Below are 13,979 nucleotides of genomic sequence, written 5' to 3'. Positions count from 1 at the left end.
TTTCTTCAAAGGATGGGCTAATAAGCCTCACCTAAGCTACTCACAGGCTCTTTGAGGAAGAGACCCCAAGCTCTGCATCTCCCCATCCTCCCACCTGTTACCTTCTCCATCTATTGCACTAGATTCCCCTGCACTTCCATCACTCCTCCCTCACCCCCAAAGAAGAGAGAACACTGGGGCTGTATCCCTGGGAAAAGGAGGAAACCAAGGGGCAGAAATACCACCAAGGTAATGTTGCATCAAACGCAGCAGAACCCTTTCAGCAGCCGTATAAGAAAAATCAGAACTGAAATATCAGTCCTGGAGAGAGCAAATTAAGAAACAACAACTTTGCAAAATAAAAGTTTTTAAAACTAAGGAAATATTTCATCTCTTAGAGAAAAATGAATAAAAGTTTTAAAGGTTAATTTCCAAAGAAACCAAATGTCATTCGTTACTGAGCCCTTGTATCTACTTAGAGCTTATGATCAAACATGAATCTACAAAACACGAGTAAGAAATGTGGTGTGTTTTGTTTTTACCTTTTCTACGCAACTTAAAAGCAATCACATGGAAAATGAAGGAATTGTACCATTTCCGTGGTATCTGCAAGCAACAGGATACTTTGGAAATGGCAAGCATCACAGCCATTGTCAATACAGTTAACAGTCAAATAATTTCCTCGCCTACGGAAGATTTGTCCTCCATTCAAGTCAGAACTGTTCTACTCTGTTAAATATGCCTCTCTCCAAGCAATCAAAATTGATGAGTTTCTTCACTGCCACACTACAGTATGCCTTGTATTTTAGCATCCTACATTCTCATCACAGGGACTGGAGAAAGGAAGCATGCTATTATTCTAACTATCAGTAGATGAAGGATGACAGCTTTTTTTTATGCACAAAGGAAAAGTTCTGTGATAGGAAAATTCAACATATGCATGAAAAGCTTTACTGAGAGGACTTTCCCATCAACCCTGATGGTACTTACATCATTTCCACCCAGAATATTTGCACTTCTAGACACGGATCACACATGCAGAGGGTAACTGCATTCCTAATGAATTTCCAGAGTGAAGCATCAACATTAGAAAAATGTTATGAATATCATTTGGAAACAGATACCATGTTGGGGGTAGGAGGAACAGGGTTTACTCTGAGATACCATTTTGTCTTCTCCCTCTCCTGACTCAAGCAAAGTTTCTCACTCCTCTTCCACCATCAACATTCCAAGAAAGTTACAGATTTGCTAGAGTTTCATCAGTTCTCATAGATCCCTTGATTAAAAAGGATGAGTGATTTAATAAATGAATATGCATTACAAAAATTCAGAACTGCAGGTCTGGAAATAATTTCTTTATTATTATTTTGTGCAAAGGCAAAATATTTCAAAGAAATAGCAACATACATGCTCCACATGAAGGAACTAATATTTGTTGTGACCCAAACAGGTAAATGGTTTGTATGTGCAAAGGAGGATTCCTTAGTATTGAATGACGGGGCAATTTATCAGATTTATCTGAAGGTCAAAAGTAACGTGTCAAAATTTATTATTTAAATTGGCTGATCTCATTCTTTTTCAGATTTTACACCTACTCTTGATTCCTTTCAAGCTGAGGCAACATGCGTGCTCGTCATTCCCGTTGCATAAACCAGTTAATATGCGTGTTAATTATCAGGGCCTTGTACAATTTTACTTTACACAAAATTGGACATGCCCCATTATTTGTCTGCATTAACAACAGTGAAAAAGCAGTGTCCACTTCTTTCTCTGGCATGGAGCTATCTGAGAATTCAATGTTTTTGCTAGCAGAGGGGCAATTTCACACAAACCCACTATAAAACAGAAAAAACACCCCCCAAAGACGTAACTCCTAAGATGCATTACCACTTAAGAAGTATCTAGATAAATGTATCATCTTTTCTAAAATAGTGATCAGTTGTGCTTTAGTCTCTAATTAACAGCATGAAATGCAACACATTTTCTCTTTAATCTTTCTAGGTGTCATTCATTTAACAACACGTTTTATGAAAAAATACATACACTTCTCTCAACTCTGCTTTACAAGAGATAACCTTTATTTTTAGCATTCAATATTAAAAGATTTTTTTCCTGAAACCCAAATACACTTATTCATTGGCTCTATTTTCTGTTTATTTTATAGATGACAATACATTATTGGTAATAAAACCATCATTACCTTTCCAGCATTCCAGAGATTCTCCTTATTTATTCATCATTTTCTCTGAAATATTTTGGAAGCATACACGTAATTCTTTCTACCCTTAAGACAGAATTCTAGTTAGCCTTCATAAACTCAGTTTGCATTTAAGAATCCCAGTCTAAAATCTTAGAGCCATCAAAGTAAATGATTACACCCATGGGATGCTGAAATAACCCGATTTACATTGTCACCAAAGAAATCTAGTATTTTGAGTATCTACATGTAGTATTTTGACACAAGACAGAGATTATATGGTGCACAGTTTATAAATGTAGTCTTTCAATTCAGCATACCTCATACCATAATTTCATCTGCAAACTTACTGAGGGTGCACTTGATCCCCTTGTCCAGATCATCGATGAAGATATTAAAGAGGACTGGCCCCAGTACGGAGCCCTGGGAGACACCACTAGTGACCGGCCTCCAACTGGATTTGACTCCATTCACAACTCTTTGGGCCCAGCTACCCAGTCAGTTTCCAACCCAACAAAGCATACGCCAGTCACAGCATCCTGGCTCGTACAAGCAGTGTGACCAGCAGGGCTAGGGAAGTGATCGTCCCCCTGTACTCGGCTCTGGTGAGGCCGCACCTCGAGTACTGTGTTCAGTTTTGGGCCCCTCGCTGCAAGAAGGACATTGAGGTGCTCAAGCGAGTCCAGAGAAGGGTGACGAAGCTGGTGAGGGGCCTGGAGAACAAGTCCTACGAGAAGCGGCTGAGGGAGCTGGGCTTGTTCAGCCTGGAGAAAAGGAGGCTCAGGGGTGACCTTATTGCTCTTTATAGGTACCTCAAGGGAGGCTGTAGCGAGGTGGGGGTTGGTCTATTCTCCCACGTGCCTGGTGACAGGATGAGGGGGAATGGGCTTAAGTTGCGCCAGAGGAGTTTTAGGTTGGATGTTAGGAAGAACTTCTTTACTGAAAGGGTTGTGAGGCATTGGAACAGGCTGCCCAGGGAAGTGGTGGAGTCACCATCCCTGGAAGTCTTCAAAAGACGTTTAGATGTAGAGCTTAGGGATATGGTTTAGTGGAGGGCTGTTAGTGTTAGGTCAGAGGTTGGAGTCTGTGATCTTGGAGGTATCTTCCAACCTGGATGATCCTGTGATTCCGTGATCAGTAAAATACTTTTGCACTTGCTAGATACTTCTTTCCTTGTTTCCTGTAAAGCCCCTTTCTCATGTGACAGAAATTTCTTGTCAACAGCTGCAGAAACAGGCACGTACATTAAAAATCTTCATCACTTTGTTCATGAAAGAAGCGTCTGTCATCTTAACGCATTCAACCCCTTGCCACGTACTTTCCAGCAAGTTCAGCCCAGAGGGTTAATTTTTACTAGCTGAAGTCCCACTAAGTTAATTTCTGCCACTCTCGAGTTAATGAATTTTTATTTTTCTACTTACCTAGCTTGCCCAGTGATTGCCAGTGCTTCACACACTACACTGCTTGCCTTGCTCAAAATAACAAGACATCCTGGTCCTTTGATAGAAAGTGATATACAGTGCTCCCCTTTACCTGAACAGTTATTGCCCTCCTTGGATTTGTTTTTTTTTTTTTTTTTAGTCCCTCCCACTGTACATGGTGAATTTATGACACAGGGCTTGCTGTTGGGGAGAAAGCTGGCAAAAATCTCATTACAGACCTCCCACAATCCCCTCCTGTATTCTTCTATATATACACTTTCCTCCATTCTCCACATATGCTTGTACCCTTAGTATATGTTTTTACTTTTCTCATTTTCTTTGTATTCAAATTCTCATCAAGGCTACAATTTTCATTCTCCCACTCTCTCTGATTCTTCCTCTAGCCACACTTTCCTCTTCATGTTATTTGCTTAACTGCACTCGAAGTCTTGCTTTTTTTTTTTCCTTCTCCCCTCCTCAGGACCCCCCCCTTTTTTTTTTTTTTTTTTTTTTAAATGGGACTAATAGCTTACCACCCTGTATTATCATTATGTTGTCACCATACTCAGGTTGTATTTCCAGACTACTTTGCTGTCCACGAAGTAGTCTCCTGAAAATACCTATCCTTTCTTTTTATCTCCATTATGATGACCTGTCTTTGGTCATCAATGAATTCCCTGTATTGCCCTGATGACACTTACATTTTCAGAAAGAAGTACAGAAGACATTTGAAGATGTAGACCATTTATAAGATATTAACAAAACAACTCTGAGAAGGGAGACGCTATTAACTTTATTAATTTTGGTTATTTTTCACTTGCTGATTCTCTATTTTCTCTGGAATTTCTATTTTTATTTTAAAACATATTCTGAATTGCAGGTTTTTCATCTTACCCGTCTTTGTCAAGCAACCCTGTCTTTCCGCTCTTTCTGCAATGCCCCGAAGTTCAGTAATTTCCCCTTCACTGAGGATTTTTGAAACTTGCTTTCCTGATTAAGTCTTCTTCTAAGTGCTTCTTTGATTACATCTCCTCTGATCAAAGGGACTGTTTCTGTTTTTCTGCTTCTCCTGTACATGTCTTGTGTTGCTACAGGGCAATCATTTATATTAAAGGCTTTGTGTGTCATTTTAAAGTTGTGTTCTCTTGGGACTCTTATGGGGAAGCTTGTTAAGACCGTTCTCCTTACATGGGATACCCATTCCATTAAAAAAAATCACTTTCTGGAGAAAAAAAGGAGAAAAAAACTAAAGGCATAAAAAGCAGCATTCACAGATCATATTACTACTGCCTTCTCCAACTTTCATTTCAGAAATCTGTCTGCTCCAGCAATTCCTGTTGATCCTATACCACTGTACTGTTTCAATTAAACTAAGCATTTATAGCCAATTAAAAAAAAATAATGGAAGTTTTGATGAATTCTACCTTAAAATGGTGCTTGGTATTTTGAGGTTACTGTAGAAAATAAAACAGTTGTGAGTCAATGAAATGGAAAATTGCTCTGTCTTATAACAGACTCTCTAAGGTGCAAAATGTTCTCTTATTTGTTGTTATCAGTATGTCTAGTAATTGCTTTTTGTCCAACTATTATAAAGGGGGAAATGGACTTACAGTCTGGAGAAAAAGAGATGGCAAAACATCCAAAATTAAAGCATGAAAGTATTTTCAATTGTTTTCCCATTTTACAGCATTAAGAAAACATACCAAAAAAAGACATTTGGCCTATCAAAATGGAAAATGTATAGAGATGGGAAGTCATACAGGAATATTTAAGACAAGCAGCAGGTCCAATTTAAAAACAAACATGTATGGTCTTACTTTCATTTCTTTAGGGGAAAAAAAGCCTTGCTACTAATTAAAAGTGTTTTAGCCATAAGGTTGATAAAACACCCTTTGTAACATTTCTACATAGGTTTAATTATAAAACAGCACTGTAAAAAATTAACTGGTACTAAATTACACTGTGGGGCTACATATCAAAGACCACTGTAAAAATTGCTTTCTGCAATAAGCCAACAACTCAGCACAGACTAGGATCAGATCCTTCTTCCATGACAAGCACGCAGTTACACAAAGTCTCGTTTTCCTGGGTTTCCTAAACAAAATTTTAGTGCTTTATTTTTGAACCTCTGCATTGTTTTAGGTTCTCCTCAGTTTTTGAAGGACTGAAAAAGTAAAGAGGAAATTGTTATTTGCAAATATTGCCAAAATCAGGTTTCTAACCATCATTTATTTTAAGAGATAAACATCAAGAAGGCCATGCACGCAGGATAGCAACCTGAGGTAAACTTGCAAATTTAGACAGGAGTCCTAATATCCAGCAACCACTGGCAGGGAGTACCTGATGGTTGCTTTCCAGAACAAGGCTGATTGATACCTGACCTTGCCACAAAACACCTATGGGACTTACTTCCCTCCCTTCAGTTTCATGGCAGGGTTTGGATCTGATGATCTTAAAGGTCCCATCCAACCCAAACTATTCCGTGACTCCACGATTGTCCTTTGTGATGAATAAACACACTCAGAAGCACGTGTGACAGCAGTGCCTTCTCACAACTTGTCCACAGTCCCTTGGATTTGATTAGAATCCTGTCTAAAAAGACATACACGCATTCCCCAGCTACGGAGATAGTAGTAATAGACAGCTTATGGCAACACTGCAGAGAAGCAGCACGCAGGAGCTTCCTGCAGGTAAGATCCTATTTGTCAGGTACGTTGTTTACCCACACTGGCAGCCTGCAGCTACCTGCGGAGCTCAACCTAGTAGGTACCCGCACCAAAAAGTTTTGTTTATTTACCATTTGTGTTGTAACGATGACAGGTACGCGATGGCTAACTAACAACACGTGAACACACACCTACCTGCAGAAGGCCACGTAAACATACTTTAAACACAATTATCAAACCAAAAGAGGGCTGCAGTAACAGCACCATGTCAAAGCAGAGGAGATCTCAGGGAAGCAGAGGACAGCCAGGTTCTTCTACAAACCCCTCCCGGGAACCATCTAGTGAGCACTGAAATCTTTCACAGTCCCGCATTTGTGTGGGGTTTCTTTCTGTGAAGGTTTCCTCTGCCTCAAGCAACCAGGGCAATGCAACAGAGGCACATATTTTTTGTGCTCGCATGGTCGCTCTATCACATACTGAAATTTGTGTTAGGATAGCCCCTACCAGTACCCAGATGCTGTATAGAAGAGTTCAGTATGATCGACTACATTATAATACAACCACATGAGATGACTAAAATAACTTTTTCCAGGTGCCAGATTTCTGCCATGACGTTTGGATAAAATCAGGAATATCTTGCTCCTTGCTGAGCCTCTAATCCTTCCTCCTCAGAATATGTCAAAACTGATAACCATGGCAGACACTTACACTTGGTATCTTTTTTTTTTTTTTTCTCAGCTGCATCAAAATCCACAAACTGGAGTTCGAGTTGTTGTCTCCCTCTCCTGAACTGCCCTTCCTATCTGTTCATCCCCCACAGTCCTCCTCACCTCCCCCAAAAATTTTGACACGGGAGTTTTAAAAAGAAATCCGAATGAAGTACACTGCACAGAAGGCACATTTATTTTAGCATAGACAAGTAAGAAAAAAACACTGACAAAAGTACTTGAAGAGCTCTATTAAGTTATCTCAGCTTCTATTCAAGTTAAGATACTTACTTTGCCAGATTTCAAGTCAAATACTTTTTTTTTTTTTAATGCAGAGTTAAGACACCACAGTGCCTGTGCAGAACAAAAACTGCAAACAAAACAAAACAAAAAAAAAAAACACAGTAATTTTGTAGGACATTTTACACTGCTCTGTGGGTGCCCAAAGAGATCACTGATAAAAGTGGTCTGTTAAGGAGTACGTGGCATAATGCAACCCAGCTCTTTCAAAACTCTGCATTCAGACACCACTTCTTCAAAATGTTTTATCAGACTGGAGGGAATATTGATCTGATAAATGGCAAAATACGGCACCTTCCCAGTTTTTCATCCCTTCACTTCTTCAACTATAACTTGTATCAGAATATATTTTCTGAACTTTCTTAGTTTTTTCCATAGGATCAACAAACTGCTTCCTGAATTAACAACAAAACAGCCCACACTCTGAATTCTGAAAAGACAGAAAAACACCTAGTAAAAAATAAAAATCAGAGCATTAGAAAAATCTATGAAAAATGTTTTTTCCTTCTTGAAAGAAAAAAAAAGAAAAAGGGTAAATTGCAGAACGAATCCATATAACGAACAATCCATCAAAGGAACGATCACTTACCAACCTGATGCAACAGTGAAAACCCAAAGTAGCAAAGTCTAAAAACACTACGTAAGGAGGCCAAAGTACACCCAAAGCAAGCTAAAATCTCTCACAACCCTTCTACAAATTTTCTCCTTATGAAGCAAAGATACAGGTCACTTACTTCAACCATAGCAACGTGCAGTGCAATACACTAAATAAGTTCAGATATTCAAATAGCTACGGAACATAAGACTGATCCTGTGTGGTTCCAAACCTGGCTTATATAATAACATTCATGTGATTCAGCAATCTCCATGCATTTCTCATTTCTTTCACACAGCTCTCCTCATAGCTCACAAACACCACCTTTTCTTCACACCCTTCTCTCTCCTCTTTTCTTTACCATCAGAAATTCCAACAGCTTAATTGACAACACCTAACCTTGAAAGAATTGAGCTAAAAAAAACTAATAGAGAATCTTAAAAAAAATAAAAAATGCAGCGAACCAAGGAAATCCAAGTTTGTTTTTTTTTTTTTTTTAAGCATTTGCATATCTCTGTAAAAGTTAATTAAAAAGTCTATAAGAAGAGCATACCATGGAGTGATCAAAAATACACTTATCATTCTTACAGGTACAAGACATTAAGGACAACAAGAAACAAATCCTCTCGGTGCAAAGGGGATGGAGGTGGGAAGAGGGAAAACATCTTTCTCCAGGTCGAACCCAGGCAGCTTCCCACTGCTAACTCCAGACTAACTTCATCACCCATCAAGAATTATGGTTAGCCTATGGCTTTCAGCACTTTCAGCAAAAAAAAAAAAAAAAAAAGTTTTAACTGAAAAATGGTTTTAGTCCCTTTCAGGCTCTTTTTCATGCAGATAAAAACCAAGAAAATCTCCAAAATAATTCTGATAAAGTAAAAATGAAAAACTACCAAATTCAGGACTACATATCAGTAAAGAAACTCAGCGAGATCAAAAAACATAGTATCCTTTCTGCTTGAGGCCAACTTGAAGTGATGATGCTGTCTTTTTGTAGAAGTAAAAATACTCTTTTGTCAAATCAAGACAATGCTCACATGCTTGCAACTGGAATTGTTTGAGATTATCTCAGCATGGTCAAACTCTTGGGCTACAAACAAGTACCTTAGAGTATTAGCACACTGAATACAAACAGAAATTGCTGCTTTCAACAAATCAAGCGCATATCACACATTTTACTACCATCCTTGCTCTTGAAATGGAACTGCAAAACAATCAGCATTTGTATTTCTTTTATTTGCAGACGTTATGAGCCATATGAAAGCACTCCATGCCTATAAAATATATACATTCACATACCTCACCCGGCACACTTATGTTAGGAAAATAATTTACTCATCATCTATCACCTCTCTTAATAGCAAGCCATAAGAATAGAAGCCAGACAAAATAATTCAAGACACAAAATATTCTGAAATGCTTAACATGGGAAGAGTACAAACAATAGAAACAATTACAATAGACATTTAATTAGCTGATAGATTCCAACATTCATTTACAACAATCTTTAACTCTCCCAGAGCATTTAAGAAGAAGATATGAATACTAATTTTGTTGTACTTGTTTAAAACAGAACAATTATTTCTGAAAATAAACCACTTTGACTCCAAAATACGCCAGTCCAAAAATGGATCTTGACCAATTTCTAGTGGAGTAGGGCAATCACAGGACCACATGAACAATTTCTCTAGGATCCTCTGACTGGAACCCTCTTCCATACGCATGGAAACACACGCTGGCTCACTCTTCTACCCATTATTTACCCTACGTTTCTCTTCCCACCCTCCCAGAAAGGAAAGGATGTCAAAGGATTTTTCAGAAAATACTTAGTCTCTATAAAAAACGTAAAGAACATTGAAAATGTTGTTTTCCTAATGCTGACATATACACTGTATTCATGTTCTTCCACAGCGAGCCGTCCTTATTTGAAATATGTACTTAAGAACATCTGCTAAAGACTACACAACTGTGTTATGTGCTCTCCTGCACTTGTGACTCAATAACAAGCTTCAAATTATTCCATGTGACAAGACAGCAATGTTACCTATTTTCCACAGTATCACTAAGAAATTTTTAAATTTGATTTAAAGTCCTAATACCTTTACATGGACTTAGAGACATATCTGTACTAGCAGGTTTTTCCTCCCTTCTTACCTAAAAACATTCTCTAAGACACTGAAAGGGACATTTATGAAAATAACACACAACCTGAAAACGTTTTTCCTACTGTAAGTTCAACACCCGCACAGCAGCTTTCAAGTGGTTAAGATTTTCTCAACATTCATATGCAAACACAGATATTGGATACATAAGAAAAAAATGAAGTAATGGGTAATAAAAAGAAAATCTAAAATGTGTCAAGTTAACTGATCTGTCATTTCAGCAAATGGCGTGAAGATTTATTTCCACTTAGATTTATAATGAATTGTACACATAGATGAACATTTCCATTAAGACCCAATTAATATGCCAAAAAGTAATTGCAGGTAGATATTCCAAACATACTGAAACTAATCTGTTTAAGAAATTCAATCATTTACAACATTATGTTTAAGAAAAAAAAAAGCAGCATATACAGACCTTCCAGTAGTCAGATTGTAAACTGTAGTACCTCTGGTATGCAGATAATGCTGTAGAAAAGAAAAATAAGTATTGAATTTGTTTTGTTGCTTTTTTTTTTTTTTTTTTTGAAGAAAAAGATAGAAAACCTTAAGAGTCAGAATACACAACATTAAAATGACAAATGGTTTAATAAAAGTAACATTGCCACAGTAAGTACCCTGTTGTGGGTAATGCATTCCTTGAGATTATAATTTTGTTTTATGAGACGTCAACCCCAAAGTGTATTTATTATTAATCATACAAATGTAAATCAAGCAATATTTTAAAGAATCCTGTAACAAAAGGAATCATTTGAAATTTTGGGATTTTCTTCCTGGACAAAGCTGCTCTAAGATTTAAAAATTTAATCATGTAGCTCATTTACCATGCTCCCTGATGTCCTGTAATTTCTAAAGAACTGGTACAGAGGGACATACAAAGAGAAATCAATTTCACATGCCCTTTCATTCAGTAGCTGGAGAAACAAAAGCAAGTAAAAAAAAAAAAAAAGCTTACATTTTATTCAACATCTACTAAGACAGACTAAGCTGAAAACCAGCTCTAGAACAGCTCTGTTTTGAAGAATACTAGTACTACACAGCAATGCACTTCTCAAATAGCCATTCCTACCTTCTTTCTGACTGAAAATTCTTGTTGATACATCTTGCCCTTTGGCTAACAGGCATATGGCAACATCAGACTAGAATGCAAACAGGCCTTATGTTCTTGTACAATCACTGCACTAGGCACCATCAAAAATGGACTACTTTAAATAATGATTCACTGCAGTTACAGTTTCATTTTTCTACTATTTGCTTGGTAAGATTTGAGAATGGTTTCTACAGAGTATGCATTTTCCAAACAACAAAAGACGACAACCTCTGCTTTGAAAAATTACAGACACTAAACAGATTAAGACAGCAAGAACTGTATGTACTTGCTGTGCAGGTTCATTTCCTGAAGGTATCACGGATGAACTATGTATGTCCTGAAATTTTATCATCCTTCAATGCCTGTCCTGCAAGCTCATGTCCGTAAGTTGGAAGTATAAAGGCTTAAGCAAAATAAGAAAATATATTTAATGACAAGACACACAGAGGATACACCCAGACCTCCTTTATCTCCTGTAGTTACGTTCTGTACCCTAGTGATCTTCAATCTTTCTTAATTACTGCAACCCTAGATATTTTTGATTGCATTTACAAGATTCTGCCTGTGGGTAGAAACAAACAGGCTAATAAAGATGCTTATCATTAAGGGTAACCCATACACCACCACATTTGGAGCAGGAGTATATTTGCCATTTTAATGTTTTTACCCAAATCCTCCAATATAAAGCACATGCTGTTTTCTTCTGGTATGTTTTTCCTTCCCAACACAGCTTACTACCAAAACTCTGGGACCTTGCAGCTCTTTTGCTCATCTTCTTGAGTGCTGATCAGTATCGTTGCTCAAATCCATTGATTTGGGTTGGATACAAGAACAGAGATGGCCTGTTCTTTCTAACTAGCTTGGAGTTTTTCTGCCTATAACATCCCCCAGCAGGATACTCCCATGTGCTTTCCACGGGGGACCAAACACCCCCAGTGGTGCTGCTCCTGCCCTCCTCATGCTCCACATTGCTCCACTCAGGACAGCATGGATCTGACCCACAGCAACCTGCACCCACCTCTGCACTCATCCCTCTTCGGACATCCCCAGCCACTGTTTTTACACACCTAGTTGGTATGAACCATGCCTATACTGTGCCTCTCAAACCAGAACTCCCTTGAAAAGCCAGCTTCTAGTGCTGGTGCTCTAAACTGGGATTCATTTGGATGCCCAGGGTAGGAAAAAAATTAGGAGAATATTCACCATTGTTACCAACATGCCAAAAGCATAAACGCTTACATGCAATTTAGCTGAATAAAACCATTTAAAAATTGACACCATCAGGCTAAGGCTTTCAGAACTTAGGAATACAACTCCCTCCCTGCATCAGTACGAACTGAAGTATAGGACCACAGCCCAAACATAAGATTAAGAACATTAAGAGTAACCATATTTCACTCACGTTCTGTAACTAAGCTGGGCACTATATGCTCACAGTAACAGAAAACCGCCTCCTCCCAGATTCACCTTTTCCTGGGTATCATTAATAATTTTATGACAGAAAAGTGTAATTAGCTTTTGAACACGGGGATGATTTTGCTTTCCCAAACAGGGAAACACATACAAACAATAAAACACTTTCGTAATACACCACACCTACATGAAAGGAAAAAAAAAGTCTTAATTTAAGCAGCCACTACCCAAATTTTAAAAGGTTAAAGCATATTGCAAATAATCAAGTCAACAGCACCGTACAACGCAAGACTTAGGAAAATGAGAAATTCTTACAACCCACTATTTTTAAAAAGTAACTACTGTAGTCATTTATACAGGGAATATGGATAAAACAACAGGATGAAAAGAACACTAAATACAATGCTAAAGAAACAACAGAAGACCGGAGGGAAAAAAAAAAAAAAAAAAGCCTTACTAACAATCACCAACCAAACCCACTCTTTATGCAAGTGCAGCAAAAAGGTGTACAGCTCCAGTTTTATTCTTGCTCCTAACTCTGGACAGTCAGAGGATTCACAGCCCTGATCCCCAGCCAGAGGCACAGGAACAGAGCTAAACAGCACTGAAAAATGGGAGAGGTCAAACAAAGGTATGCGCTGTGTTCAGACCTGACTGACAAAGCATGCACTTATCAGTGGAAGAGAGAAATTAGGAGGCACAGGACGCTAGGTTCCACTAATGCTACTGCTTTAAAGCAACTTGCCCAGAAGTACTAGCACTCTATTTAATACAGGGAAAAAAAAATCATAGATTAAAGGAGTTTTTGCTCCATTATATTCTGCTAGTTATCCTTAGAGTCCTGATGTTTGTAAATCAAGTTCTTTTCAACCTCTTGCACACTTCAATAAAATTCAGCAGCTTCTCACGGTAACAATTGAAATCACTGAAATTAGTTCCAGCCTCATGCTACAACTAAAAGCGAGTACTCAAAAATCACGGCCTGATGAAGCACATTTCATATACACACAGTAAGAAGGTAAGACCTTCATTCTAAGAAAGGTCATATTACTCTTACAGAGGAAGAAGTAACACGTTACAGCTCTCCTCTAGAGTGTCTGAAGTGCCCAATCCTACTTCTGGGTTCAGAAACCTGTTCCAGGGATCCATCCTTAAAGCAACAGGGGAGGGTCAGGCTGGGGGTTAGGGGAAGGGTCTGCACCCAGAGGTGGTCAGGCACTGGGACAGGCTCCCCAGGGCAGTGGTCATGGCACCGAGCCCGACAGAGTTCAGGAAGCATTTGGACAATGCTCTTAGACACAGGGGCTGATTTTGGGGGTGGTCCGGTGCGGAGCCAGGAGTTGGATGTGATGATCCTTGTGGGTCCCTTCCAACTCAAGATATTCTGTGATTCTTCCCTGTTTCTCACTTCACAGGTCTTTCTGAACCATGACATACTGGTAGCTAGTC

At 38.5% G+C, this 13,979-nt stretch overlaps 1 protein-coding gene across 16 annotated transcripts in view; it reads right to left on the bottom strand.

Annotated features, from left to right (window-relative positions):
* KDM6A (lysine demethylase 6A) overlaps positions 1 to 13,979 on the bottom strand; it is a 151,978-nt gene that overhangs the window by 96,593 nt on the left and 41,406 nt on the right. For all 16 annotated transcript variants that reach the window (XR_014688857.1, XM_084507155.1, XM_084507163.1 and 13 more), the window contains exon 4: positions 10,446 to 10,495. Coding sequence is in view for 15 of the 16 variants with exons in the window: in XM_084507155.1 (XP_084363281.1) it covers positions 10,446 to 10,495 (50 nt within the window). In the remaining variant the exon portion in view is untranslated. The remainder of the gene's footprint in view (positions 1 to 10,445; positions 10,496 to 13,979) is intronic.

This window comes from Aythya ferina (genome assembly GCF_964211825.1).
Source record: "Aythya ferina genome assembly, chromosome: 1".
NCBI lineage: Eukaryota > Metazoa > Chordata > Aves > Anseriformes > Anatidae > Aythya > Aythya ferina.
The sequence above is the reverse complement of the archived record's forward strand: the minus strand, read 5'-3'. Positions and strand labels throughout refer to the sequence as shown.